Raw genomic sequence first — 24,904 nt, 5'->3', positions numbered from 1 at the left:
AACAATTGCATACCTTCCTTGGCGTTGCATGTACACATGACCTGCTTCTGTATGGTCAAGGTTTAGAGTTTCTTCCCAGTTTTCCACTTTGCAACTTTTCAAAATCATGAGTGCTAGTTAGCATGCACCATTGGCTGCATAAAGATCCAGCAATCCCTGGTAACCAGGGAGCAAATTCAAAAGCCCCTTCCTTGTGAAATGATGCAGAGCCGTGTTTTGAGTTCCTGTGAGAACTAGTTATCAACACTTACATAAGGAAGTAATGGGTTAGAAGGGTAAGGGCCCTGAAAAGTGGCTCAGAGAAAATGGGGGCATCACTTTAGGCAGTTCCCTCTTATGCATATGTGTTCAATATTAAAATTAATTTCCCATGAAAAGCTATCCAAGGTCAAGGTGCCTGCAGCCAAGCCTGGTGACCTGAGTTCAAGCCCTGAGATCTTCATGGTGGAAGAATAGCATTGACTCAAAGTTGTCCTCTGTCCTACACAAGCGCGTGGGGAGAGGAAGGGGAGGAGAGGAGAGGGGTGGGGTATGTGACTTTCAGATAAGGACACCGCTGTTTCGCAGCAGACTACGCTTTAGTCAGGCTGGGTGAGTTTATCGTGTAGTCCACAGGAAACAGGCCACTGGGTTTTGGAGAACATCAGTTTCCTCATAAAATAAGTGGTGTAAGCATACTCTGTGCTGCAGGACTCTCTCTGATGGGACCCAGTGTTAGTGGCTTTGGGAGTGTGATCCCCAGCACTTTGGAGAAGGGAGCTAGCAACTGTCCCCAAGTTAGAGACAGATGGCTGTCCCATTGAGCCATCTCACTGACTGCATATTTTTTTTTTAAGCAATAATGGCTAACATATGACATATCTACCCAAAACTAATGCTATTGTTTTGTTTATACAATATCATTTGACTCCCAACCCTAAATTAGGTATGTACTTTAATTCTTTACATTTTTTTCTTTTATGGTTTTTTGAGACAGGGTTTCTCTGTGTAGCCCTGGCTGTCCTGGATCTCACTCTGTAGACCAGGCTGGCCTCGAACTCACAGACATCTGCCTGCCTCTGGCTCCCAAATGCTGGGATTAAAGGCGTGTGCCACCACCGCCCAGCAATCCTCCACATAGTGGGATTTAGCAACCTAGCTAAGGGTCAATAACAAGAAGCGCCATGGTCCACAGTGGACATCTAGGATTCATGCTTCTCTGTGCCTGGCTATTCCATCTTGAACTACTGGCACTGGCAGTTGCCAGCTTCTGCAGTCAATATGCCAGAACAAACATCAAGCCAACCGGCGCCAGATCCAGTACAGATCACCCTGGCCAGTACTTTAGGAAATGGCTATTGTCTCTGCAATGGCCTGCATGTGTATCCGAGTCCAATATTGTTCTCCTTTCTCCTCAGCTTGGATTGGACATGGAGGAGTTAGAAGAAATCGAAGAAGATGCTGGGCTCGGCAACGGTGGTCTAGGGCGGCTTGCTGGTAAGTGACAGCCGGAATGGGTTACACTGTCTGGGTGATCCGTGCCTTCCCGGGTGCCATACACAGCCATGCTTAGAAGAGCCAGCTAGCTTCTTAGAGGAAGGAGAAAGCACAACTCCTCTGTGGATGTATTTGGTCTTGACTTCCCACTGTGGGCTGACCAACTCCACAGATAAGAGAGAACCTGAAGAAAAGAGATGTTGCTTAAAGCCTTTTCAGACATTGCTTCAACCCAAGAGCTAACCAGATCCTTCCTGTTCACTGAAGGGTTTCCAAAGTCACCCATTTACTTCACTGCTATTTGTTCAAGGCTGGTCAATTCCCATAAATTCTAAGTCTCGCCTTCCACGCTACAGTTTTCTGTTTTGATTGGCTGGCAGATGGTGATGTCATTAATATACCTCTTTTCCTAGGCATACAAACTGAGTTCTTTGCCTTATTTGAGGAATGGCTTTTCAGCAAACAGAGAAGAAAATATTTAAAATATAACACTAGCTCCACTTGCTGCAACAAAATATCCAGCAGTTTAAGGAAAGGGAGGGTTTAGTTTTGCTCAGAGTTCCAAGGCACAGTGGGGAAGTCTGCTAACAGGCGCCTGAGGCAGCTGGTCACATGTGCCTGCATCAGGAAGCAGAAGGAAGTCAATGTTCATGCTCAGCCAGCTTTTTTCCTGTTTATACAGTTCAGGGTCCCAGACCATGGAATGGTGCCCACACACACACAACACACACACACACACACACACACACACACACACACACACACACACACACCACATTCGGGGTAGTATTACTCACCTCATCTAATGAAGATAATCCCACACAGGCATACCCAGAGATTTGTGTCTTGAGCTGTTCTAGATCCTGGTTGACCTGATACTATGCATCATACCCTCAAGCATTTCCACTCCTCGGGAGAGTTTCTCCCAAGCAAACAACAAATGCAATGTGTGCACAAGAAGGCAGGCAAAACAGCAGGAAAACATTGTTACAGTGCGGCGCTGAAAGTCGCCTACCCGTGTAGACAGACTTACCTGGTTGATGAACTTGCCTCGTAAATCACCACGCTCAAAGCAAAGCAAGTTCCATTAAAACCCACACAGAGCAGTGCCATCTATATTCTTGAAAAACTGAATCGTATTTGAGTGATGTATAGAGAGAGACACAGGGGAGGGTTTGGATTCAAATACTAAGTTGAGTTTAAATGTTAAATGTACCTGATGACTCCCAGAGAGGAGCATAGGTTGAAAGGAGGCAATCAGAGGGGATGCTGCCATAGTTCTCTTTTGGTTTTTCGAGACAGGTGTAGCTTTGCTCCTTTCCTGGAACTCACTCTGTAGCCCAGGCTGGCCTGGAACTCACAGAGATCCGCCTGCATCTGCCTCCCGAGTGCTGGGATTAAAGGCGTGAGCCACCACCGCCCGGCACCATCATATTTCTTTAAAGTCTCTTAGTTTTCATGTTGTGGGGACCTTCCAGTATTCCTGGCAGTGTGCTGCAGTGTGGCCACTAGGAGTAAAATACAGAAAAGTTCTTCAGGTAGGCTGTTTGCCATCATCCTGTGAAGTTACTCATCTGAGGATTTCCCAGGCTTCCCTGGGCCATAGGCAGGGTGACAGCTCTAGTGGAAAGCCTATCTAAGAATAGGAATTGGTCTGCTTTGCTTCTACATGAAACCCAAGCTCTTCCATATCGGCTACTAGCGCTGTTCACTCTGCTCTGGACCTGCCATTAATGGCCTTGCTCCTTTGTAGTAGAATATTTTAAGGTGTTACTTTTGTTCATGTTGCATTTGTTTAACTCTGTGAAGCTGTGTTACTCCGCCTGTCTAAAACACCTGATGGTCTAATTAAAAAAAAAAAAAAAAACTGAACAGCCAATAGCAAGGCAGGAGAAAGGGTAGGTGGGGCTGGCAGGCAGAGAGAATAAATAGAAGGAGAGAGATGGAGGAGTGAAGAGATCTAGAAGGAGCCAGAGAAGGGGAGGGCATCAGGGGCCAGCCACCCAGCTACACAACCAGCAAGCCACGGAGTAAGAGTAAGATTTATGGAAGTAAGAGAACAGGAAAAGCCAAAGGCAAAAGGTAGATGGGATAACTTAAGATAAGGAAAGCTGGCTAGAAACTAAGCCGAGCTGAGCATTCATAAGTAAGAAGAAGCCTCTGTGTGTGTGATTTATTTGGGAGCTGGGTGTTGGGTCCCCCAAAAGAGCAAAAGAGCCAAAACAAACAACCGCAACTCTCCTTTGCTATTTGGGAAGGCCAGAAACCAGAGCAGCAAGCAAGGCCGAGTAATTCTCCAATGTCCTAGTCTCTTCCCTGACTGTGAAAGTCAGAACCCCTGCTCAAGCTCTAAGGATGAACTCGTCAGGACCTAGGGAATGCCAGAACAGCCACGGGTCAGACAAAGTAGGGACTGGTCATGTCAGGCTTGCTCTGGGCTTAGTGCTTTGTGTTGATGGCTCTGTCTTAGAGTTAGGCTATGAACCTAATGCAGACCCTTACGGTGTGAGTTGTAGCCTTCCAGCTTGAATTCCTACTGTACGTTTCCTCATTCCGTGACAGCTCAAATTCCCAAGAGGGACAGTCAGATTAATGTAAGCCTTTGGATTGTATTGTACCCAAGCACTAGATAGGTCCCTTCTCTGCCTGCTGATTGGCTCTTCTAGCTCAGATGCTCTGTCATCAGGTAACAGACAATCTAATAAGAAAATCTTACATCAGCAATGGCATGGTGGTCACAGAGCAAGAGCCCCAGACGTTAGGGCTGATTTACTTATCAGCTCTATTGTACCAGGACTCTGGGTCTCTAGAGTTCTCCCCCACCCCTCTCCTCCCCTCACAAAGCAAAAGACCAAAACAGCAAGGGAAATCTTGCACTGAAGCCTGCTACAGTCAGAAGAATTCCTAGTTCTCTGGGTGGATTGGATGTCGTTGCTGCCAAGGCTAATGCCAAGGCTGTCACTAATGAAGGAAACAGATTTACTAGAAATGGTTAAAAGGCTTCAATCAGTGAAGCAGGATCCACTTCCTGGTCCATATAATCCCCTTCCTGGAACATAGAGTCGTGAGTGTCCCTGGAGCAATGGAGTCTGTCAGTCAGTTGGGTGCTATGACTGAACAGGTCTCACCTACGTCTCTGTTTCTTGGGGATAACAGTTCAGCAGACAGTCATAGAGACAGCTTCCCTTAGAAGAGCAACTGTGGGTGACAGCAGTCAGCCCACCCAATGTAGGCAGCTTCCATATTTCTTCTAAAACAATGCTAGTATGTGTGCAGTGGTTACTCAGGATGGTGAGGAAGGATGTGATTGATACCTATTCTTTTTAAAACATTTTTACATTTTCTAACTTCTCTATGATATTAATTCTTTAATTAGAAAGGGTTATTTTTATTTTTTATTTTAAATATATTTATTTATTAAAATTTTTTTCATTTTACATACCAACCCCAGATCCCCCTCCCTCCCCTTCTCCCGCCTGCTCACCTCCCTCCCACTCTACCCCCATCCACTCCTCAGAGTGGGTAAGGCCTTCCATGGTAGTCAACAAAGTCTGGCATACCAAGTTGAAGGAAAGCCTAGCCTCTCCCCATTGTATCAAGGCTGAGCAAGGTATCCCACCACAGTGAATGGGCTCCAAAAAGCCAGTTCATGCACCTGGGATAAGTTCTGGTCCTACTGCCAGGGACCCCACAAACAGATCAAGCCACACAACTGTCACCCACATTCAGCGGGCCTAGTTCAGTCCCATGCAGGTTCCCGGGCTGTCAGTCTAGAGTCAGTGAGCTCCAGCTAGCACCGCCCAGCTGTCTCTGTGAGTTTCCCCATCATGATCTTGACCCTCCTCTTCTTCTTCTATTTTAAAACCCAGTAAATTCCATGCATATGCTCAAATGGGAAGGTTTCCTGTAGAAACCTTCATGTTTTTAAAAGAAAGGGTTGACATTCATGCTAAGCTTGCTGATTTCATCTTTTTGTTCACATGGTCGAATTCAGCCTGCTTCCTGGACTCCATGGCAACCCTGGGACTTGCAGCCTATGGCTATGGCATCCGCTATGAATATGGAATCTTCAATCAGAAGATCCGGGACGGATGGCAGGTATGCAAACCACCTTTTAGGGTGCTGTCACCTGATTCCTCAGGAGCTCGCTCTCTGTGCTCTGACTGACGTGCAGTGTGCCTTTCCTATAGCACACCACTGGTTTCTCTGGCATTCGGCTGACGACAGTGGATAAGTTGCCTGAGCTGAGAGCCTGTCGGTGCCGTTCACCCCAGATCCAGGAAACCTGGCACAGTGCCTGGCTCTCACTAGCTGGCTCATGTCCCATTCTTAACCTCTTTAACTCTCAACTGTGCTGTCTACCAAAGGAGAACAATCGCTCTATATATGCCTCTTGTGTGATGGATAAGAAAAGTAGTCTTCAGGGCAGCAGAGATGGCTCAGCGGTTAAGAGCACTGGCTGTTCTTCCAGAGGACTGGGGTTCAATTCCCAGCACACACATGGCGGCTCACACGTGTTACTGTCTGTAACTCCTGTTAAAGAGGATCTGACACCCTTACCCAGAGTATATACAGGCAAAATAGCAGTGCACATTAAATAAATAAATAAACAAATAAATGTTAAAAAAAAAAAAAAACAAAAGAAAGAAAATTGATCTTCAATAAATCACCCGTGAGGCTCTGCCTATAAGCAAATGCTCACTGAGTTGGAGTGACTGCCATCGTTCCTGGGGGCAGGGTAGGGTGTTGGGCTTTGCTGCATTGAGAGCGAGGCCTTACAGGAGACTCTGAAAAATTTACCACGGAGCCCGCCCTGACCGTGGATGGCTTACATGTGCAACATTCCATCCCCAAGCTTACAGAAACACAAAAGAAGGCTTGTAGTTCAAAACTGTGGTCTCGCCAGCAGCCTCCCTGGGAGGAAGTACATAGCCAGTTTGCAGCATAGAAAAGAGTAGTTTCCCCAGATCATACTGTTGGTCAACAGCGGTCAGTGTCTGCAGATTTCTGGGTCCTCATTCAGTATTCTTGTGTACATGTGAGTCTTGCCCTCCTGCGTATGACTGTCTTATAAGATAACATGAGCAGAACGTCCTTTTATGTAATAAGATTAGGGAATCTTGTTGGCTGTTAATAAACCTGACACATATTTAATACTCTGCTCTATATCAGTGTGCATAAATCCACCCAGAGGACTGTGGCTATACCGTTTTAGAGCTCAGGTATTGGTTCTTTCATCCCTCATAGCTTTTTGAATCTTCGGTCAAGACCTCTGTGGAGTTTCCCCTGATCTTCAGTATAGACTGTGCCCACTTCCTTTCTGTGTTTCACATACACACCATTGATAAAAATATATAAACTGCATTTCCAAAAAGCTGAGCTCTGTAAGCATGCCAACACTTAGGGGTCTAACAGCAGAGAGTTCATGGGTTGGGCAGGGCTGGGTAGGGAAATGGAGCAGATTTATCGAGGGTAAGTAAGGTCGGGGACCTGAGGTCTGCTTTCCCCTCCCCCAGTACTTATCACCAAGGAAGGAAGGAACTAAAAGATTGGGTGTGAACACTGGGTGGAAAACAAAGTTTAGGAAGGAGGCTACTGGAAACGGACTCTGAAAGACATGTAAGCTGTAAGCAAAATTCCAAATTTGACTAAGGACAAGTATGGTCTATTTTTTTTTAAAGATTTATTTATTTATTAATTAATTTATTTATTTATTTATTTATTTATCTATTTATTATGTATGCAGCATGTATGACTAAAGGCCATTGCACCAGATCTCATTACAGATGGTTGTGAGCCACCATGTGGTTGCTGGGAATTGAACTCGGGACCTCTGGAAGAGCAATCAGTGCTCTTAACCTCTGAGCCATCTCTCCAGCCCATGTGTGGTCTATTTTTACCTAGCTCTAAGTAAATAAAAGTTGTGAGCCAACATGGACTGGAAGAACTCAGACACTAATTCCTTCTTGAGATCTAATTTCCTCTCCTCCTAGAAAGCACGCCACCTTGATCATGTGACCTCCCTCTGAGTCTCAGTCTTCACCATCCCAGTGGATGCCGACTTCACAGAGTTACTCTGAGGACATGCAGAGGGCACACAAACAGGCTCTTGGGAACAGGAGAATCGCCCCATAAAAGTGGGGTGCTCTGAGATAAATCGTGAATCTAACCATCGCTGCTGCATGCTTGGGTGGTTTTATTAAAATAGAAAATCATTCATGTTGTTTGGGGAGAAAAGGAATCTGGACGGACTACAACTGTCCAGGCGAGGCCAGGAGAGAAAGTACTTCAGGAGGGAAGGAAAATGCCTCAGGCGCAGGAGATGTGGCTGGGGGTTAAGATTAACTCTTGATGGTCTTGCAGAGGAGCCAGGGTCCATTCATGTGGATGCTTACAGCCACCTGCAACTCCTGTTCCAAGGGATCTTACTCCTTCTCCAGGCTTCCACGGGCTCCTGTATGCATCACACAGACACACACATGTAATAAGTAAATAAATAAACAAATCTTAATAAAAAAAAAAAAAAGGAAAGGAAAGAGCATATACCAAAGCTTCAACATTGATTACCTTTGGAACATGGGGTCTCAGGGAGTGTTTATTATCTTCCATTTTTTCCTCTACATGTCTCATATTCCATAGGAGGTGTGTGCTTTATAAATATGAAAAGCTGTGGAATTTCTTTTCCCAGTGAAGTAACTGGAGTTCCTCGCTTCTCACTGGGCTTCACAGGGGTTTTTCAGTATGGCCTGCATTTCAACACCACCTCACCAAAAGATTCATGCATTCATCCTCTGCCCTGGAAAGTAGACTATGTGGTACTCACTGAGTCCCAGGCTGTTTAAGACTTTCTTCTCTTAGGTTTCTGTTTTGGTTTGGTTTTGATTTTTCAAGACAGGGTTTCTCTGTGCAGCTCTGGCTGTCCTGGAACTCACTCTGTAGAGCAGGTTGGACTCAAACTCACAGAGATCCGCCTGCCTCTGCCTCCCAAGTGCTGGGATTAAAGGCGTGCGCCACCATCACTTGGTTCAACCTTATTTTTTGAGACAGGATCTCAGTGAACCTGGAGCTCAGTGATTTGGCCAGTTTGGCTGAATAGCCAATCCTGGATCCATGTCTCCATACCCCTCCACACAGTGCTGGGGTTACAGATGTTCACCACATGCTTGGCTTATACGCCGATGCCGGGGATCCCAACCAAGGTTCTCAAGCTTGCCTAGCATGTGCTTTACCGGGAAGATTCTCATCAGCTGGAAAACTTCACAAATGATGGATAGTGTTTGCTTAATTGGTTAGTTAAACACACCTTCTTAATACAGTGGTGTTATTGTTTTAGTCTTCTTAATTGCTTATTACAAACCAAAATTAATTTGATATCCCAAACACCCTAAAGAGAACTCTGGTTTTAAATTTTTTGTAAGAAACAGTTTGTTACAGATTAACATACAAACCTGTGGAAAGTTGAAATTGTCAATAAAATCAATTCCTTACCTTTTAGTGTAGGGCATCTTCAAAATGAGTCATAATGGATAGTTTGTTACCAAGTCAAAGTTCCATAAGGATTAAGGCGAGCAAAGACTATAAGATTCCCTGTACCTGAACTGGAAAGAGCTTTAGTAAGACAGTGGTCTCTAAGAAGCACTTCTTGGCTCGTTTTGTACATTCCAGACACCAGGATCTTGACTGAAAACTTCATGTTGGACCATGTGGTCCAGAAACTCAATGGGTAGGTAGCCTTCCTAGAAGACCTCTCCAGATGTGAAGACAGGGGCTTTGAATCTTAGAACTGAAAGCTATCTTAGCTCTATCATCTTCCTTCTGTGTGACCTCCAGCTGTCATGTTTCCTCATCTCTGCAAAGATGGAAATCATAGTGCTTTGTGATTTGTGAGAATCAAATACAAGAACACACACAAGGAGCATTGTTGTGAGCATTGCCGTTGTCTTAGGATGTAAGACAGTAACAAAGACGAGATGAGGCTGGAAGACCCAGTGTACTTCCTTTCCAAAGCAGGACTCCTGAGTGTCTGTACAAGATATTTGTGTTGTGGTGTAACTGAAGGGCTAGACCATGTCTCCTGAACAGTGAATTCTAAGCCATGTCCGTTTTCAGGTAGAAGAGGCAGATGATTGGCTCCGACATGGGAACCCTTGGGAGAAGGCTCGCCCTGAGTTCATGCTGCCTGTGCACTTCTATGGAAGAGTAGAGCACACCCAGACCGGAACTAAGTGGGTCGACACCCAGGTAAGCAGGTGTTCTCGGGACACGCGTTGCCGGTAAGCAGGTGTTCTCGGGACATGCGTTGCCGCACAGTGGGCACTACATTGAGCACACAGTGTGTGGCACCACACATATCAAGAATGAAGGGTCAGCCAGGCATGGTGGCGCACACCTTTAATCCTAGCTTTCGGGAGGAAGAGCCAGATGGATTTCTATGAGTTTGAGGCCAGCCTGAACTACAGTGTTCCAGAATAGCCAGGGCTATGTAGAGAAATCATGTTTCAACCACCACCACCACCCCAAAAAAGAAAGAAAAAGAATGATGTCTTGTGCATCAAATAGTAGAGTGAAATTGTATAAATAAGCATGCTTTTCCTCTTCATGCTGCGGTTCCTTTAGGAGATAAGGGCACTAAGGCCAAGAGGAAAGTGACTTCCCCAAGGTTAACTGATTTACCAGGGTCATTTTGCAATCAGATATTAATCAGCTCAAGAGTACTTCGCCGATTAGCTCTCTGGATGTTTAGTTTCTCTGGTTTTATAAATATTGTTGATACCAAAGTAGGATAATTTTAAATGCTTTTGCTCAGCCCGTCACTGGACATTTCAGTACCGTAGTTTTCAAAAGATGGCCCAGGCTTCTGCTCATGGCACAGTCAGTGTATGGTGCTGGATCTGTGATCCGTCATCACCCCTAAAAAAGTGATGCTTCTGTTTCTTCAAGGGCATTTCCTCCAGAACAGGTCTTTTCCCACCAATCAGTTTGCATACAGCCCTGTCACGGAATCATATCGAGTCCTTTGGCATCGACGATTCTGTGTCGTCATGTTTTCTGGTGAATGACCCTATTCTCCACTGGGTTGCCTTTTCCAATCAGCACAGCTTCATTTGGTTTATTTGCTTAATAAAAATGGTCTCAGCTGGTGTTTATTTTAGTCATTCCTCAGAACCAACTGACATAATGCCCTTACATGTGAAATGTCTTAGCCTGTTTCAGCATGCCTGGCTTTACAGCTGGTTTCTTTTTTAACTACTGGTTTATTTTGCTAATCTTTAGAGCAATATTCAAAGTTCAGAAAAATAAGACTTAAAAAAATGTTTCCTATCTGAATGTGAACTTACATGGCGCATCAAGGGACAGGTAAGGAACTAACACATAAAATGACATAGGGTGTAGACTAGCACATTGACATAAAGGTAGTTCCTGCTTTGTTAATTTTGTTTTTCATGTCTGGCCACAGTCTAAGCTGCACTTGGTCACAAATGCTGTTGTGTGAACTATAAACAGACCAATGAATTCACTCTAAGAAATCGCACGCTTGCTTGGTATTAAACTAGTATGTAGTGTAGAGTTTGGTACCCACGACTTCGTTAGCTTCTGGTCTATGAAGAACTATACAGCTTACACAATCACTCCCAGAAGTGTTCTATTTGTGCTGGGGGGCCTGGTGCTGAGCCAGTGTGTTTTCACAAAACACTTTTGGCTATTTTCATGGTGAATCCAGAAATTCAATTACAAAGCACTTGTCTCTATGTTTAGAGAAGCAAGGTTGTGGGCCAGAGATGATATACATGAGCTGGCCAAAGCCCTGCAGGACTTTATGGGTGAGAGAGTCATCGCCTGGATCAGCCCCACATCTGTAGCTGGTGAGGTCAGCTAGCATGAGGCCAGACACGCTCTGAGCATGCAGGAAATGACTTCCAACAAGCAGAGCCCTGTGTTTGCTATTGTGTAATTCAGACCCACAGGGAAGCGGATACCAGAGGGAATTAGCTGGGCTAGTGATGTGTGGGAGCAAAGCTAGGAAAGATGAAGAAGGGAAGCAGCAGGAAGAAGTGGGAGGTCTTCAGGGTACAGGGGCCCACCTATGAAGGAGAAGCAGAAGGAAGAGTTCTCACAAAGGTGTTAGGCTGCAGCACTGCTCTGAGCAAGTGGTCGTGCTGAGGGATTAGGGTATACCTGTTTGGAAATGCAGTAGTGTTTCAAACATGTTGGCGCATCCTGGAGATGACATACAGCCTTGGGGTGAACTATGAGGGGACAAGTTCTCTTGGAAGCCCCTGGAAGGAGATCCAAGCTGGGTGTTCCTTGGACTGCCTCGGTAATGCTGGGAAGGAGCAGAGAAGGGCAAGGCTTGTCTAAACCCAGAGTCATGCCCAGTCTACAGATGACACCTCCTGATGGGCGACAATGTGCTTTTAAAAAAATCTGCCAAGACCTTTACTTCTTCGTGAAAGACATTCAAGTAAGGGTGCTTTATCGCGTCAAGGGCACAGTGCGTGGGCTAGACCATGTGATGTATCATGTCCTCCCATGCAATCATCCTTGATGAGACAAGGAATGAAAATGGGTCGTTTTTCACGTGAATTTTAAATGGCCTGTGAAACAGTTCACTTCCCCGTCTGTCTGTCTGAATGGCTGTCACAAAGACGGTTCTAGACTTTCCAAAGCTGGCATCTCGAACCCAATTCAGCTAACTTATCATTTGACTTGGTGGATCACTACAGGAGTCACCAAAACAGCTTTTTACAACATCAAAAAAGCTGACTAGCATGACATTTGAAATGCCTCATGTGATGTACCTCCGTCACGTTCCTGTTCATTTGAATTTTAGCATATTCGACATCAGATCATTGAGTGACCTACACACAGAGCCTGCCCTGGCTGGTTCTGCCCTTCATTGGGTCACATTCATGTGCGTTCATTTGCTTATGCACCGTGATTTATTATCTCAAACCCTTTCCTACCACTAATGCCACAGCAGTCCATACCAGTGTTGTAGTAGTTCTTGTTGGGACAGCCAGCCTCCAGATAATGACACAGAGACTTATTAATTATAAAAGCTTGGCCTTTAGCTTGGGCTTTTCCCCAACTAGCTCTTAAACCTTAAATTAACCTGTTTCTATTCATCTATGTTCTGCATGTGGCTCTTACACTGCATTCATTTTGTATGTCCAACTCCCTCCATGTCTTACTGGCCTAGATTCATCCCCGAGTTCCTCTTTCTCCCGGAAGTCCCACCTAACCTCTTGCCTAGCTATTGGCCATTCAGCTCTTTAGTAAACCAATCAGAAAGTGCTTCGGTAAAGAGACATCGTCACAGTGTAGGCAAAGATTATCCCACAACACAGTGTCCCTCCTTCGGGGCAAGGAGCACATGGGAATTCAGGGTAGAAATATTATGAGAGACCAGCAGTACCATGACCTCCAAAACTCCCTTTGGTCCTGAGACACACCTCTTGGTTCTCTAACTTACACAATTTGAGTACAAGATGCAGTCAGGAATAGAGAGTGCCATTGCAGCCCCCAGGCATTGCCCAGCTTCTTTCTCCAAACCTGAGAAACTGTGCAACTGCTGGTGTTGAATCCCACAGGTGGTCCTGGCTCTGCCTTACGACACCCCCGTGCCTGGATACATGAACAACACTGTGAACACTATGCGCCTCTGGTCAGCTCGAGCGCCAAATGACTTTAACCTCCAAGACTGTACGTACAGCCTGGTCTCTGCTCTCTTTGTGTGCACTGCCTAAATGATGGCTGGTTTGAGACAAGTTGAGGTTAAGAAAAAAGTCTTGAGTTCCTGCTCTTTGATCTTCAGTGACTGAGAAGGCTTTCTTTCTCTCTTCTTCTCTTTCTTTCTTTCTTTCTTTCTTTCTTTCTTTCTTTCTCCTTTCTTTCTTTCTTTCTCCTTTCTTTCTTTCTTCCTCCCTCCCTCCCTCCCTTCCTTCCTCTCTCTCTCTGTCTCTCTCTGTCTCTCTCTGTCTCTCTCTGTCTCTCTGTCTCTCTGTCTCTCTCTTTCTTTCTTAAGACAGGGTGTTACTAAGTAGCCTTGGCTGGTTTGAAACTCGCTCTGTAGATCAGGCTGGTGCTTGAACTCACAGAGATCTGCCTGCCTCTGCTTCCTGAGTGCTGGGGTTAAAAGCATGCACCGCCATGCCTGGCTAAACTGTTTTTGTTGTTGTTGTTGTTGTTGTTTGTTTATTTGTTTTATTTTGTTTTTTTTTCTGTGAGTATGAAAGACATTTTTTAAAGCCAAACTTCAATCTGACCTTGAACTCTCCTGGGAAGGCTAGTGTTAAAGTTTATTGAAACCCTGTTAGATTTTTAGAAATCTTAGGAATTGTGCATGGTGGGACATCAGATGAGATCAAGGGACTTGCTCCACCAGTGGCTGGCTTGTCTATTTATGGTTTTTCTACATTCCTTTCAGTTAATGTTGGAGACTACATTCAGGCTGTGCTGGACCGGAACCTGGCCGAGAATATCTCCAGAGTGCTCTACCCCAATGATAATGTGAGTGACGCAGGGCCAGCTTAGACACTTACTTCCCAGAACCTCTCCAGTAACCTGTGAAACACGTGTGCAGAATAAGCTGCACCCCTTCCATCACATTCCCCTCCCAGTCAAGTAAGGAAAACAAACCTGGATATAAAAGATGAACGGAATGCTTAGAGAGCCTGGTTTGTTTGCCAGTAGAAGCTTCACTGGCGACGTTAGAATCGGGGAGACTCCCTTCCTGGTCTCCTCCTGTGCTCACCTGGCTCTTCCTGGCTTTCTGTCCCCAGGCTTGGGGAGGTCATGGTGGTCCTAAGATCAGACCCATGGACTGATGTTTGCCTTTTCTGCCACTAGCTTGGATCCTTGAGTTTTTCCTACATCGGGTATTCCTACTGCTATTTTAAAAGCGGTGTCTGTCTTTCTGTCTGTCTGCGTATGTGCAAGCATGCATGAACCATGACATATATGTGGAGGCCGGAGGATAACTTTGGATATCGGTCTTGCCTTCTGCCTTTTTTGAAATGAGGTGTTTTGTTGGTTTGTTGGTTTTTTTTGTTTCTGTTTTTCCTCTCTAGTTATTGTTTTCCACTGCTCTGTATACTAGGGTAGCCCACGAGCTTCTGGGGTTCTCCTGTCTCTACTCCCATACCTGTCAGAGCACTGGGATTACAGTCCACTCCCAACCCCAGCTTTACAAGCGTGCTGGGGACTTACACTCAGGTCTCCACCTTCTCACCACAGGCGCTTTGCCCACTGAGCCTTCTCACCAGCTCTGGTTTTGTTTGTGAGATGGGTACTCTGACTCATCTCCCATGACCTTACCCAGCAGTGAGGGTCCAGGGGCACTGAAGTGACCACCCTACCGCTCCCACGCCAGTCAAGTGCCCCCAAGAACTCCTGACCCTCTGTGTTTATCTCACAAATCCTGCTTCATCTTTAGGACTCAAATCGAGAATTACTGGACTATCCAGATGTCCAACATACAGTGACTTAAAATTTTTAAAGAAATTGTCCTCGCTTCTATCTCCTCACTACTAAAGACAGAGATTATGTTTACTTAACAATTTCATTGCTAGGACTTGAACAATTCTCTGGATTAAAAGACGTTTGATTTCAACACAAGCAGAGTCATAGTGCTTTTCATTATTTTTACAATATCTTCATTGTAAATTGTACAGTGATATGTGCCTTTAGGAAAAAAATTAAGCTATATAAAATGAAGAAAGTGAAAAAAAAAATTGTAACTCTACCATCTGGAAAGTCTTGTTGTTACTCTTACCCCAGACAAGTTTAATGACTAAATGTAATTTCTCTTACATTTGTCGTACATGTTTGGAAAGACACATTTGGAAAGACCAGTAGCCATCCATTTCCCTGTAGTCAAAATATCGTGAAGTAATAACATGAAGTTATTGCTACTTTATGATTTTTCCATGCCCACAGTTGTTTGACACGCCCCCCCCCTGCAACACACATACTACTAAAAACAAGCATAAGCCTCATGTTCTCATATCCATTCCTCCCATCACAGAAATATGTTTCCCATCCAGCTCTCTCAGTATGAATACCTAGTCTTCACTGGGCTCCTCACTGGGTGCTTGCTGAGAATAAATTCATGTCATCCCCCCACCGTTCAGGGGGGATTGTGCCCACCTCCCAACTGAGGCCAGTGCTTCTAGGTTCCTGTGTCTTTTAGTTCTGGGTTGGCTCGCCATTTCTTGTAGACATTCTTCCAGACCTCCTGGGGACAGGCATTTGTGAGCTGAATCTTCTTGAGACCTTGTGTGTCTCGGGAAGCATTTGCATCCTGACCACACTGGTAGTTTGCCTGGATACGGAACAGACTCTGCTTGTATTGCCTGCCAGTTTTGTTGCTGCTGGAAGGTACAGCATAGTTTTGATCAGGTTAGTTTGTGTCCACAGTCACTTGATTCTGATGGAATCCACAGCAGCTGTCTGTGTTCTGCCGTTTAGTTGGGAGAAGACTCAAGCTTCTCAGCACTCTATCAACTTTCACTCACTGCCCACTCGCCACAGTTGTCCGTAAGAGATCGTTGGCACCCGGCCTTAGCTGTGCCCTTCACTGGAGACTTATCATCTCCTACAAGTCTTGCTTCTGTTTGAGTTGGGAAAGGAAATGGCTCAATGGCAGGATTTCTTGAGGACCAAGGTCAGCTGTCTGTTAGGCAGCTCTCAGATGGAGAGAACTACCGTTCTCTCCATCTGCACCCGTGCATTTCAAGGAGTTAGTGCTGCTGATTTCTGAGCATACCCCCCTCCCAGTGGGAGAGCTCTGATATACAAACCAAAGTACCTCATGGCTCCTCTCCCCCACCAGGCCACAAGTTGGCTACTTGGATCTTCTGACTCGATTTCCACTCCTCTGCCTATTTCTCACCTTCAGAAGGGGTGATGGGGCTGAAGGGGTGGTTCAACAGTTAATGACTGCTCTTACAAAGGATTGGAGTTCTCTTCCTGTCAACCACAGTCAGGTTACACCACCTGTAACTCTAACTCCAGGGAATCTGATGGTCCCCCTCTGGTCTCTGAGGGTACTGCACACACACACACACACACACACACACACACACACACACACACACTTAAATTAAAAACAAAAATAGATCCTTAAAAAAAAAAAACTGTATCAAGTTTATTTAAAAACAAAACCAAAGTGTTACTGTTGTCTCTCCCAGCCTCTTTATCTTGTATCTGAACACCCTCCCAAGAGCTCTTGCCTGTCACTTGAACAGGTTTTCAGGGAAGTAGAAGTTGATATTTCTTCATTCCCCGTGCCTCCTCTCAGTTCCTTAGTGCTCCCTAGGCAGGGGAGACTGACCACACTTTGGTCACAGCTCCACCACAACCCCCTCTCACTCGGTGTCCCTGGCTTGAAGTTTTTTGAAGGGAAGGAGCTGAGGCTGAAGCAGGAGTACTTCGTGGTGGCTGCGACCCTGCAGGATGTCATCCGACGGTTCAAGGCCTCCAAGTTTGGCTCCAAGGATGGTGTGGGAACCGTGTTTGATGCCTTTCCAGATCAGGTGAGTGGTCGGACTGTGGCCATAGGCGAGGCCCACGGGGAGGACATCCATCAGAGCTACCGTCTCTGAGTGGTTGGAATGTCAGGCTGGCAGAGTACATGTTTCATTCAAGCATTTCCCAGGACGCGGGAGGTTTGTTTGATCAGCCATGGTTCTCATCCTTCCTAACGCTGCGACCCTTTAACACAGTCCCTCATGTCATGGTGACCCCCAACCGTAAAACTATTTCATTACTACTTCCTAACTGTGATTTTGCTACTGTTATGAATTGTGATGCAAGTATCTGATATGCAGGATATTTGATATGCAACCCCCAAAAGCATTGTGACCCTATCAGTTGAGAACAGCTGGTTTAGTGCTTCTTCCAGATGTTGGTGAGGACAGGAAGCCAGACCCTGGGCCATCATTCACCTATCGATGTCTTCTCTCTACCCAGGTAGCCATCCAGCTGAATGACACACACCCTGCACTCGCCATCCCTGAGCTGATGAGGATTTTTGTGGATATTGAAAAACTGCCCTGGTCCAAGGTCTGGATAGCCCGGCATCTTTGTCTTGAAACCATTCAGAGTATCTGGGTTGAGGGACTCCTGAAAAGCTCCTTTGTTTCTTCTGTTCAAAATAGGTTTCTGTGGCTAGATTCTCACAGTTGAAGGGTGTATTTTGTCCCAATGCCAACATGTCTCTATCCTCAGCATTTCACAGGAAATAAAACTAAGAACTAACTAGCTCCAATTACAGCAGGAGGCAGGCCAGTAGCTGCATTAAGGGTTATGTTGTGTTGAACATACTTTGTTTCTCAAAAGATTTGAAATTTGGATTTTGTAGACCAGAAGACAGCTAACTAAAAGCACCCCCTAGCTTTGGGAGCCAGCATTTGTATGTGTAAGGGGGTGGGGTGCACGTGCTTGTATGTAGAGGCGGGGGGACATCTTTGAATGTTGTTCCTCAGGGCCATCCACCTTGTTTTTTTGAGACAAAGTTTCTTAGTAGGCTGGGACTTGTCACATAGGCTAGGAGGTTGGTCGGTGAGCCCAGGGATCCTCCTGTCTCCCCATTCCCATGCTCTTGCTGTTTTATAGGGGTGCTGGGGACCAAACTCAGATCCTCATGCTTCTGCCTCAGCCCTTCAGTGACTAAGCGATGTCCCCAGCTTGGGGACATTTTCAGCATTCTTTGAAAATGCAGAATTTTAAGCATCCTGTGCATCAGTGAATTGAGTGTGCCTGCCTATGCACATTCAGAAACACCCGTGGCACATAGTGGGTGTTGAGAGAAGTGCTTAGCTCTGTGGGGGCATGCCCTGAAGGGACAGAAACCAACCCTTTCTTCCTGCAGGCATGGGAGATCACCAAGAAAACCTTCGCCTATACCAACCACACGGTGCTCCCGGAGGCCCTGGAGCGCTGGCCGGTGGAACTGGTGGAGAAGCTGCTACCTCGACACTTGCAGATCATTTATGAGATCAATCAGAAGCATTTAGATGTAAGTCATTCTGAAAGATGCCTGCCTCTCAGGAGAATGCGGCTGTACTGTATGCTAGATCACCACCATGTTCTCCCTTCCTAAACGAGGCCTTGGCATCTTCCAGTCATTGAAGAAAGCATTCAAGTCTGGGTGGGGCTCTGGTAAACCTGTGCTTTTGAAAGTGTAGATGGAGAGCTGGTATCTCCACAGCTAGCTCTGCTCTCCCTGAAGCTCTTCTCCCTCCATCAGAGATTTTTGCTTGGGGCAGGAGTGGCTTCTGGGGACTGCTTTAAAACCCCAGCGGCCAGCAAGATCTGTGTCTTCCTTTGACTAGAGAATCGTGGCCTTGTTCCCTAAAGACATCGACCGCATGCGGAGGATGTCTCTAATCGAAGAGGAGGGAGGCAAAAGGATCAACATGGCCCATCTCTGCATCGTGGGCTGCCACGCGGTGAATGGCGTAGCAAAGATCCACTCTGACATCGTGAAGACCCAAGTGTGAGTGACAGTGTTAGGCCCAACCCAGATCCTCAAGAGCAATGGCGCCAGTTAGCATCGGTTTTGCTTCCAGAGGAGAAAGGGCCCGGGAAAGGCTTTCAAGAACTGTCTTGTATAGAGAGAACTTAAAAACGAAAGCAAAACAAAAATGCCTTCTCTGTACCACCCTAATTCTGGATTTACATGAACTGTTCAGCTGAAAACTTGGTATCTGTCACAGCCAGGAAGTCAGATGGAGGTGGCTGGATTTGGGGCGACTGTTCTGAATTGCAAATGAGTCTCTTCTCTCTAAAGTGGCCGCCATAGCTGCTGCCAAACCTCTCCCTTCCCCTTCGATTACTTTCCCCGAGCCTCCGCTTGGATCCCTGACTCTAACTCTGACCTTTGCCTGGCGAGCAGGTCTCTGCCCCTTTCAGGGCGAGACAGCCGTGTGTGTCTTCTGTCTCCACCAGGTTCAAGGACTTCAGTGAACTGGAACCAGACAAGTTCCAGAATAAAACCAACGGCATCACCCCGAGGCGCTGGCTCCTGCTCTGCAACCCAGGGCTGGCTGATTTGATAGCAGAGGTAAAAGGAGGCCCCGAGGGAGGCCGGTGGGGATGGGGTCAGCAAATGAAGTCACAGGGGTGTCATACACCCTACCTGTGGCCGGGCTGGCTTCCGAGTAAGTGGCTTCATTCATTCATTTATTATTTTAGTTTTGCGTTTATGGGGGGGGGGAGTATATGCACGTGGGTGCAGGTGCCCTTAGAGAGCAGACAGAATAGGGTGTCATATCTCCTGAAGCTGGCGTTGCAGCCAGTTGTGAGCCTCCCCATATGGGTGCTAGCCACCAAGCTCAGGTCCCCTGCAAGAGCAGTATGTGAGCCATCCCTTCGGCCCCCATCTTGAAATTCTTTCATTTTGAACAAGGGTTGTACAAGTTACATTACTAGTCATGGCCAACAGTATCTGTGTGACCCACGGATGGAACAGGGTGTCCACGAGTAACAGGATAATGAAGCGCCGAAACAGAACAGGACCTGGGTTCTTGGTCACCCTTGTATGTAAAGTTCTTACATTTAAAGTTCTTGCCACGTAGGATGCCTACCCTCTCTTGTGAGTGAAATAAACCATGGTATCAACCACTTACCGTGACAGGCGTGATTACTGGCTCAAATTAAGATCACCTTTTCCCCTAAATCGGCAGAAAATTGGAGAAGACTATGTGAAGGACCTGAGCCAGCTGACGAAGCTCCACAGCTTCGTGAGTGATGACATCTTCCTCCGGGAAATAGCCAAAGTGAAGCAGGTGAGTGTGCCAGAGGAGGCTCTCTGCCCTCACCTTGGAGTTGAGGGCTGTGGGTTCCAGCAGACACCCAAGGCTTCCAACTGAGGGGGGCTCTGACCTGTTCACGCTCCACAGGAAAATAAGCTGAAGTTCTCCCAGTTCCTGGAGAAGGAGTACAAGGTGAAGATCAACCCCTCCTCCATGTTTGACGTCCACGTGAAGCGGATCCACGAGTACAAACGGCAGCTCTTGAACTGCCTGCATGTGATCACCATGTACAATCGTGAGTGTCCCTGAAGCTCACCACGCCCCGTCCCCGTAACCCTTTCCGGGAGTGGAAGCAACAGCCTCGAGGTAGGTCCCTGTATCTCCACAGCAGCCATCATTCATTCCATCTATATCTCCATCTTTTGAAGGCATCAAGAAAGACCCTAAGAAGATATTTGTGCCAAGGACAGTCATAATCGGTGGCAAAGTAAGTTGGCTGAATTTCGTGGGGACTTAAGGGGTCTAATCTCTTGCTACGTGCCTTCTTCATCCATGGGTCCTTCTCTCCTCACACTGCTGTTCTTCCCCAAGGCTGCCCCGGGATATCACATGGCCAAAATGATCATAAAGCTGATCACCTCCGTGGCAGAAGTGGTGAACAATGACCCCATGGTGGGCAGCAAGTTGAAAGTCATCTTCCTGGAGAATTACAGAGTGTCGCTTGCTGAAAAAGGTAGTGTCCTCGTTGCCAGGCATGGGGAGGAGCGGGGCTTGATCAGGACAGACTGACTCCAGGGAGCTAGCGACATGACAGATGGCAAAATAGAGACCTCTAAGACGGCCATGAGGTTGCTGTCACACGATCGCATTCACAAGTGGTCCCTACGACTGGGGAGCCTGTGATGGTGGAGATGCTGAAGTTTGGCCAGGGTCCTCTGCAAATGGGAGGAAGGGTCTTCAGCTGCCAACCCAGGTTTTACAAAGAGCACACCAGCTCCCCAGCTCTCAGAGGATTCTCGTGACTGCATGGGAGGAAGGACTGTCATTTGTTCCCGGTGTGACAGCGAATGAGGACAGACAAGGTGCTGCCAAAGCTCGAGGCTTAGATGTGCACTCTAGAATCAAACACGGCATTCCCACACAGGGGCAAGCAGGCAGGGAGCCGGTGTCCCTTTCTTTGCCGCTGGGACCTTTCTTTGTTCACAATTCATACCGGCAGAGAAGCCACCCACCAGCCAGGGCCAACCGTGTATGCACCTACTTCCCAGAATGAAAGAAGTAAAAGTCAACTCTCTCTTTGTGGTATTTTGGGGTCCCATGGGGTTACTGCTTACATGCCTCTGCATGAAGAGAAAGGAGCCAGGTTCCTAAAAATACAAATGAGCACAAATCTAATCGACAAATAAGGCTGACTCAGGCTTGACCTCTGGTGAATCGGTTGGAGGTTCGGGCAGATCTGATTTGAGTGTACATGAGGCTGAAGGGGCAGAGTCTGAATGTCTAGCCCCAGGCACAAAACAACTCAGTTGCAGTCAGGGAAAGGAGCAAGGGAAGAAATGGAACAATTCAGGGAAAAAGATAATGCCCAGCTTATAGCTCAGAGCCAGTAGACACTCTTGAAAGTTTTTGACCAAGAAAGAGTGATTAGCACACAGGTACATAAGGGTACATAGTAGCTGCCTGGGTCAAGGAGAAAGTGAGCTCTCTCTCTCTATACCACAGAGGAAGTACCAGGGTATGCACATGTTCATCGTCAACAACGGGCCAGCTAGATCAATGCTCACATAAAATTTAGGATCCAGAGAGAGAATCACCACATTGACATGGTCTGGTTACAGTCATTCCAGCCACAGATCTGTCCGAGCAGATTTCCACGGCAGGCACGGAAGCCTCCGGGACCGGCAACATGAAGTTCATGCTCAACGGGGCCCTGACCATCGGGACTATGGATGGGGCCAACGTGGAAATGGCAGAGGAAGCCGGAGAAGAGAACCTGTTCATCTTTGGCATGAGGATAGATGACGTGGCTGCTTTGGACAAGAAAGGGTGAGAAAGTCACTCCCCTTTGTTGAGCAGGTCACCCCCAGGAAGGGACATTATCTCCAAGGGCTTACTGCTCACTCATGCAGGCATGACTGATGACTGATCTCATGAGATGTAGGGACAGAACAGCTCCCATGAGGAGGCAGGCTCTCCTAACCACAGCTAGCCTTAGTTACTCAGCCACTGTAACTAAAGGATGCTTAGGACAGATACATGGGCAAGTTGCTATGGATACCAGCCACAGCAGCTCAGTGAGCCTTCCCGCTTCCTGTGTCCGTGATTTTTTTTTTCTTTGATCAAAAGAGGAAGCAATATCTGCTTGGATGTTTTTGTCAGTAAGATAAACCAATACCTGGTGCTCCTTTAAGTGACAGACCAAAACGTGACGGAGGGTAAACAGAGGTGTGCCCCAACAACGTCTGTTATCACTTCATGTCTAGTTGGGTTTTATTGGTGAAATTATTAAGGCCACTCCATGTAGTTAAAAGGAAGGTTTATTTTGTGAGGTAACTTACAAGTGAAGGGATAGTTTACAGGGTCTGGGAAAGGTGTGGCACAGTCTGGCGGTGTTCTCTGGAGAACTCTGCTCCGTCTACCTCCAGAGGTCTAGGAACCGAGCAAGCCCCCACATCAGGATCCCAGGTCTCCAGGGTCCTCCCTTTGCCCCGCCTTGTAGGCGTGACGGTTACCGAAGCCTCAATGGGGGTTGGAACCTCCAGATCAACCTGAGTTCAAGCAAGAACCCAATGGAGCTCCAGGAGATTCATTAAATATACGTTCTGACCCTTAGAAGTGAGTTTCACTCAGTAGCATCAACTTTTATGAATCCAAAAGTTTTATGGGTCCAAAGAAAGCAGCTAGTTCCCTTCACACCGCGCTATTTAGAGTCATCACCCACTTTAAAATAAACCTTACCATGTTCTATCAGATTAGACGAGAGTTTCCATTGTCTACTGTCCCTAATGCTTTTGATTGTAAGGAATGAGTCCGTTGGAAAGGGATAAATTAGGATCTAATGTTATACCCATGTTAAAAATCCATAACGATTTGTAAAAACGCTGGTGTCTGTGTGTATTTTACAGCGAATGAGGTATCCGGTGTGCTGCTCATCACACACACTAACACAGCCTTTTCTTTCTCCATCCACCCACCCTTCACTACAGGTATGAGGCAAAAGAATATTATGAGGCCCTTCCGGAACTGAAGCTAGCCGTTGACCAAATTGACAATGGCTTCTTCTCACCCACTCAGCCTGAGCTCTTCAAAGACATTATCAACATGCTGTTTTATCATGACAGGTGGGTTCCTCCATGGTCTGACTGGATGCGTGAGAAAGGGAACAGAAACATCTCAGACTAGCCGCAGCCCACTCATGGACCTGTGATCTGATTGGCTGTCGTCAGGTTGGGGGCGGGGCACCCTCCACAAATGGTTTAAGCTTGAGAATAAGACAAAAATCTTGTGTCCTTTTTCTCTTCCCACTGATCCATTCAGCTCTCACATACATACACGTGATGTGAGACATAGTTGCATACGGGAACCACAAAACGGTGGCCATTCTTGTTGGTAAGCTAGGCATCTTGACAGTCAGCAAAAGCAGATTTAAAGTGGAATCCTGCCCATGAACTTATTCTGTTTTCCTTCCAACCTCACCCATACCAAAAAAACAAATGCAGATTCAAAGTCTTTGCGGACTACGAGGCCTACGTCAAGTGTCAAGAAAAAGTCAGCCAGCTGTATATGGTGAGTATGGGATGCATTTTACATAGGCTGCTAAGGTTCATTAATTGTTTTTTGTGTGTGAAATCTAAATAACAGAGCCCCATTGGCCAATCAACCCTAGAGAAGCTTGGTAGAGTTCTTACCTAGCACATGCAAGGCTCTGAGTTTGACACCTTCCTCCCATGGCACCACAGAAAGAAGAACATCTGCAAAGTTCAAACCAAAATCTGTCTTTTTTCCTGTTTACAAGACACACCGGGAGGGCTATTCCTAATACTGGAATCTGAGATTTCAGTAACAGTTGTAAAAGTTTTCATGGCTCTACTTTAAAAAGGAAATCACTGGTGATTTCTATTCATCAAGCACTACTGTGTAGCAGGCCTGTCCCAGCAGCTCAGGATGCAGGCCTCAGAGGTGTGAGGGGCCTCTCCATGCTGAGCTCTGCCCCTCTCCCCTCAAGCAGCCTGTAACCCCAGGTTTCTTAACCAGAACTTCACATCACAGTTGCCAAGGCTGCTGGTTCAAATTACAGGTGACAACGTACCCTTCACCCACAGCAATTCTGACTAGCGGTGGGTAGAATTCGCCATCGATGTTTGAAACACTTGCCAAGATTATTACAAGGCCGAGCCACAGTTTAGTTGCATAAGAACTGACCTGGTATTCTCTGAAAATTGAAAAATAAATACCTCCCCTGGACCACTCTTGTGGTAGGGCCAGATCACTAGAATATAAACATACAGAAGGAAGAGAGGGGTATATATGATTGCCTGGCACAGACCTTTAATCCCAGCACTCGGGAGGCAGAGCCAGGTGGATCTCTGTGAGTTCGAGGCCAGCCTGGTCTACACAGAGAGATCCAGGACAGGTATCAAAACTACACAGAGAAACCCTGTCTCAAAAAG

The 24,904-nt window shown here is 46.5% G+C and overlaps 1 protein-coding gene across 1 annotated transcript in view; it reads left to right on the top strand.

Annotated features, from left to right (window-relative positions):
* Positions 1-24,904, top strand: part of Pygl (glycogen phosphorylase L) — a 34,011-nt gene that overhangs the window by 6,188 nt on the left and 2,919 nt on the right. Inside the window, exons 3-19 of the mRNA XM_036206523.1 lie at positions 1,398-1,476; positions 5,471-5,574; positions 9,586-9,717; positions 13,068-13,179; positions 13,904-13,986; positions 16,869-17,012; positions 17,449-17,541; positions 18,350-18,496; positions 18,813-18,976; positions 19,429-19,543; positions 20,166-20,267; positions 20,382-20,529; positions 20,663-20,721; positions 20,826-20,967; positions 22,073-22,280; positions 23,441-23,575; positions 23,954-24,020. Of these exons, the coding sequence (XP_036062416.1) occupies positions 1,398-1,476; positions 5,471-5,574; positions 9,586-9,717; positions 13,068-13,179; positions 13,904-13,986; positions 16,869-17,012; positions 17,449-17,541; positions 18,350-18,496; positions 18,813-18,976; positions 19,429-19,543; positions 20,166-20,267; positions 20,382-20,529; positions 20,663-20,721; positions 20,826-20,967; positions 22,073-22,280; positions 23,441-23,575; positions 23,954-24,020 (2,034 nt within the window). The remainder of the gene's footprint in view (positions 1-1,397; positions 1,477-5,470; positions 5,575-9,585; positions 9,718-13,067; positions 13,180-13,903; positions 13,987-16,868; positions 17,013-17,448; positions 17,542-18,349; positions 18,497-18,812; positions 18,977-19,428; positions 19,544-20,165; positions 20,268-20,381; positions 20,530-20,662; positions 20,722-20,825; positions 20,968-22,072; positions 22,281-23,440; positions 23,576-23,953; positions 24,021-24,904) is intronic.

Source organism: Onychomys torridus, chromosome 14 (assembly GCF_903995425.1).
Source record: "Onychomys torridus chromosome 14, mOncTor1.1, whole genome shotgun sequence".
Taxonomy (NCBI): domain Eukaryota; kingdom Metazoa; phylum Chordata; class Mammalia; order Rodentia; family Cricetidae; genus Onychomys; species Onychomys torridus.
This window is presented reverse-complemented; position numbering and strand designations above follow the sequence as displayed.